At 48.1% G+C, this 3,158-nt stretch overlaps 1 protein-coding gene across 1 annotated transcript; it reads left to right on the plus strand.

Moving 5' to 3' along the window:
• Positions 1–1,050: 1,050 nt before the first annotated feature.
• Positions 1,051–2,730, plus strand: LOC132042182 (uncharacterized). Its single transcript, XM_059432795.1, has one exon. It carries the CDS (start codon positions 1,051–1,053, stop codon positions 2,728–2,730), a length of 1,680 nt encoding a protein of 559 aa, XP_059288778.1.
• Positions 2,731–3,158: the final 428 nt, after the last annotated feature.

Here is a 3,158-nt window from a genome sequence, read left to right on the forward strand (position 1 = left end):
AGTTAGCTCTTCTGGAGCTCTTAGTTGATTTTGTACTATCAAATATTACTCTGACATTCTTTGGTGTCGTGACAAAAACAATTGCAACCAATGAATATTATAAAGACATTCTTTCGTGCGAGGCGATAACGGAAGGACGATCGACTACCATTAACAGAAGGCCGAAATATCCGCCCTCACCCGGATATTTCGGCGTCAATCCCGGCGACGCAGCTGTCACCAGATTTACTTGCTTTATTTAGAGTTGTACTAGGTTTGAAATTCCTCTACTATATAAAGGGGAGGCCTCCATTCATGAAGGGGGTGGGCAACAGAGAAGAGAGAAAGGATTTGTATCAATAATCATAAAAGAATATAGCATCTATTTCCATCTGTTCTTGAGCTTTACTTCGTTTGCGTTTCTTGATAGCTCGTAACAAAAGGATACCGACCTCGGTTTTCTAGCCCGAGGTCACGCGAATCCAGCACTTGGTTAGATTTGACTCTTTGTCCATTCCATCATATATCACACTGTTCAAATCTTTAATTGAATTTAGCTGCATATCTTTGGCACCTCATATAAATTTAACTGTTCTATATTTTTAAGGTTAAACAGTTTGGCGCCCACCGTGGGGCCTTAGATATTAGTGGCGGTTCAATATAACACTGTGGTCAAACTCGATATTTTACACTTGTTCTTTAGGGTTTGATTTCAGGTATACAGGAAATGTCGGATTCACATTCTGTCAACTTCCAAGTGGAACCGAGCCATCACGAGCATGACGGCGGGGATGCACCGAACCACAACGCGCCCCCCGTTAATCCAGCTCAAGTCGGTTCATCGGTGGGAAACATTCCGGTCGGTGAGGATAACGGGGCCATCTTTGCAGCGCCTCCGAACCGATTAGATATGGCCATGGCTCGGTTGCGGTGCCCGCAAGAGATCATAGTGCAATTGCAAAATCGAATCGTGCACCCGATGTTGCTCCATCGAACCGACCCAGGATACGGAGGAAAGGTGTCTCGCGGGGTAACGATGGACTCCTCGGGCAAAATATCGAATTGAAAAGAATGCTCGAGGAATTGACCAAACGAGTTGAATCCGGTGAAAAGAAGATAGAGGCGAACGATAAGAAGGTGGAGAACTATAATTCGAGGGTCGATCAAATACCGGGGGCTCCGCCGGTGTTGAAGGGGCCGGATTCAAAAAAGTTCGTTCAAATGCCATTCCCGCCAAGCGCGGCGCCGATGAAAATCCCCAAAAGGTTTCGCATGCCCGATATCCCGAAGTACAACGGGACAACAGACCCGAATGAGCATGTAACTGCATATACATACGCTATCAAGGGCAACGATCTCGCCGATGATGAACGGGAATCGGTGCTACTTAAGAAATTCGGAGAAACCCTGTCGAAGGGAGCTATGATTTGGTATCATAACTTGCCCGAGCACTCGATTGATTCATTTGCCATGCTTGCTGATGCTTTCGTTAAGGCCCATGCCGGGGCTATCAAGGTCGAAACCCGAAAGTCAGATCTATTCAACGTCAAGCAACGAGACGACGAGACCCTCCGCGAGTTCGTGGCTCGATTTCAAATGGAGCGCATGGACTTGCCACCAGTTACGGACGATTGGGCCGTTCAGGCTTTCACCCAAGGGCTCAATTCGAGGAGCTCGATCACCTCAATGGAACTGAAACAAAACTTGATAGAGTACCCGGCAATCGCCTGGGCTGATGTGCATAACAGATATCAGTCGAAAATAAGAGTCGAAGACGATAAGATTTTGAGGGCCGCTTCAGTGTCGTGGCATTCTAGTAAAGGAACTGATCGTACAAGGAGAGTGGTGGATCGAGATTCCAGATCGTCCTATGACAGGTACCAGCCGTATCCGCTCGATCGAAGAGGAAATGGGCGTAACACTGAATCGGGCAAAATTGATAGGAGAAATGACCGAAGGAGCGACCGAGGTCCAAACAACCGTGGGTTGGTAAACAAAAACGCTGTCGAAAGAATTTCGGGGAACAGAGAGATTCCAAGGTTATCCGAGTACAACTTTTGCGTCGATGTAGCAACTTTAGCGGCGGCCGTTAGCCGAAACAAAGAAACAAGGCATCCGAGGCCCATCCAATCTGACCCGGAGAAGCGGGACAAAAGCCTTATTTGCAAGTATCATCATACTCACGGCCACCGGACCGAAGATTGTCGACAGCTGAGGGAGGAGGTGGCCCGTCTGTTCAATTTGGGGCATCTTCGAGAATTCTTGAGTGAACGAGCGAAAACCCATTTTAAAAACTTGGATTCCAACAAGCCGGATAGACCGGAAGAGCCTCATCAGGTGATACACATGATCATGGGTGGAACCGACGTGCCCATGGGACCAGTGATGAAGCGCACGAAGATCTCCATAACGAGGGAAAAGCGTGTCCGAAGCGATGATCCCGATGGTGCCATCACGTTCGATGACGAGGACATGGAAGGCATTGCCCAACCACATAATGACGCACTGGTAATCTCTATCCTTGTCAATAATGTTAGAATTAAACGTGTGCTGATTGATCCAGGTAGCTCGGCTAATATCATCCGATGGAGAGTCATCGAACAGCTGGGGCTACTAGATCAGATCGTGCCTGCCATACGAGTCCTCAATGGATTCAACATGGCATGCGAAACGACCAAAGGCGAGATCACTCTACCAATCAGCATGGCGGGAATTACGCGACAGACGAAATTTTATGTGACGAGAAGGTGATATGGGATATAATGCACCGTCGGCGACCGTGGATTCATCTCGTAAGAGCGGTCCCTTCGACTATGCATCAGATGTTGAAATTCCCGACCCCAGAAGGTATCAAAACCGTCCGTGGTGAACAGCAGGCTGCAAAAGAAATGTTCGCGGTCGAAGAATCTGCTAAGACCGTAAAAGCTCCAGATCGGACTGAAGGGAAGAATGTCAAATAGCAATCACAGACCCCGATCCCGGAATCTTCGAAAGATCGGAACGGGGACACACTAGATGATGAGTTAAAGTTCGGAGTACCGAGAACTTTTGTGGTGCCCGATGATTCTGACGCCACCAAGTCCACCGTTGAAGAGCTCGAACAAGTGACGTTGTTTGCCCATCTGCCAGAAAGGAAAGTATACCTGGGCACGGGGTTAACGCCCGAACTCAGGGATAAA

This window comes from Lycium ferocissimum, unplaced genomic scaffold (genome assembly GCF_029784015.1).
Source record: "Lycium ferocissimum isolate CSIRO_LF1 unplaced genomic scaffold, AGI_CSIRO_Lferr_CH_V1 ctg13921, whole genome shotgun sequence".
Taxonomy (NCBI): Eukaryota; Viridiplantae; Streptophyta; class Magnoliopsida; order Solanales; family Solanaceae; genus Lycium; species Lycium ferocissimum.

What these genes read in the sequence shown, in the direction of transcription:
- LOC132042182 (XM_059432795.1), top strand. Translation starts at nt 1,051, where the DNA reads ATGCTCGAGGAATTGACCAAACGAGTTGAATCCGGTGAAAAGAAGATA.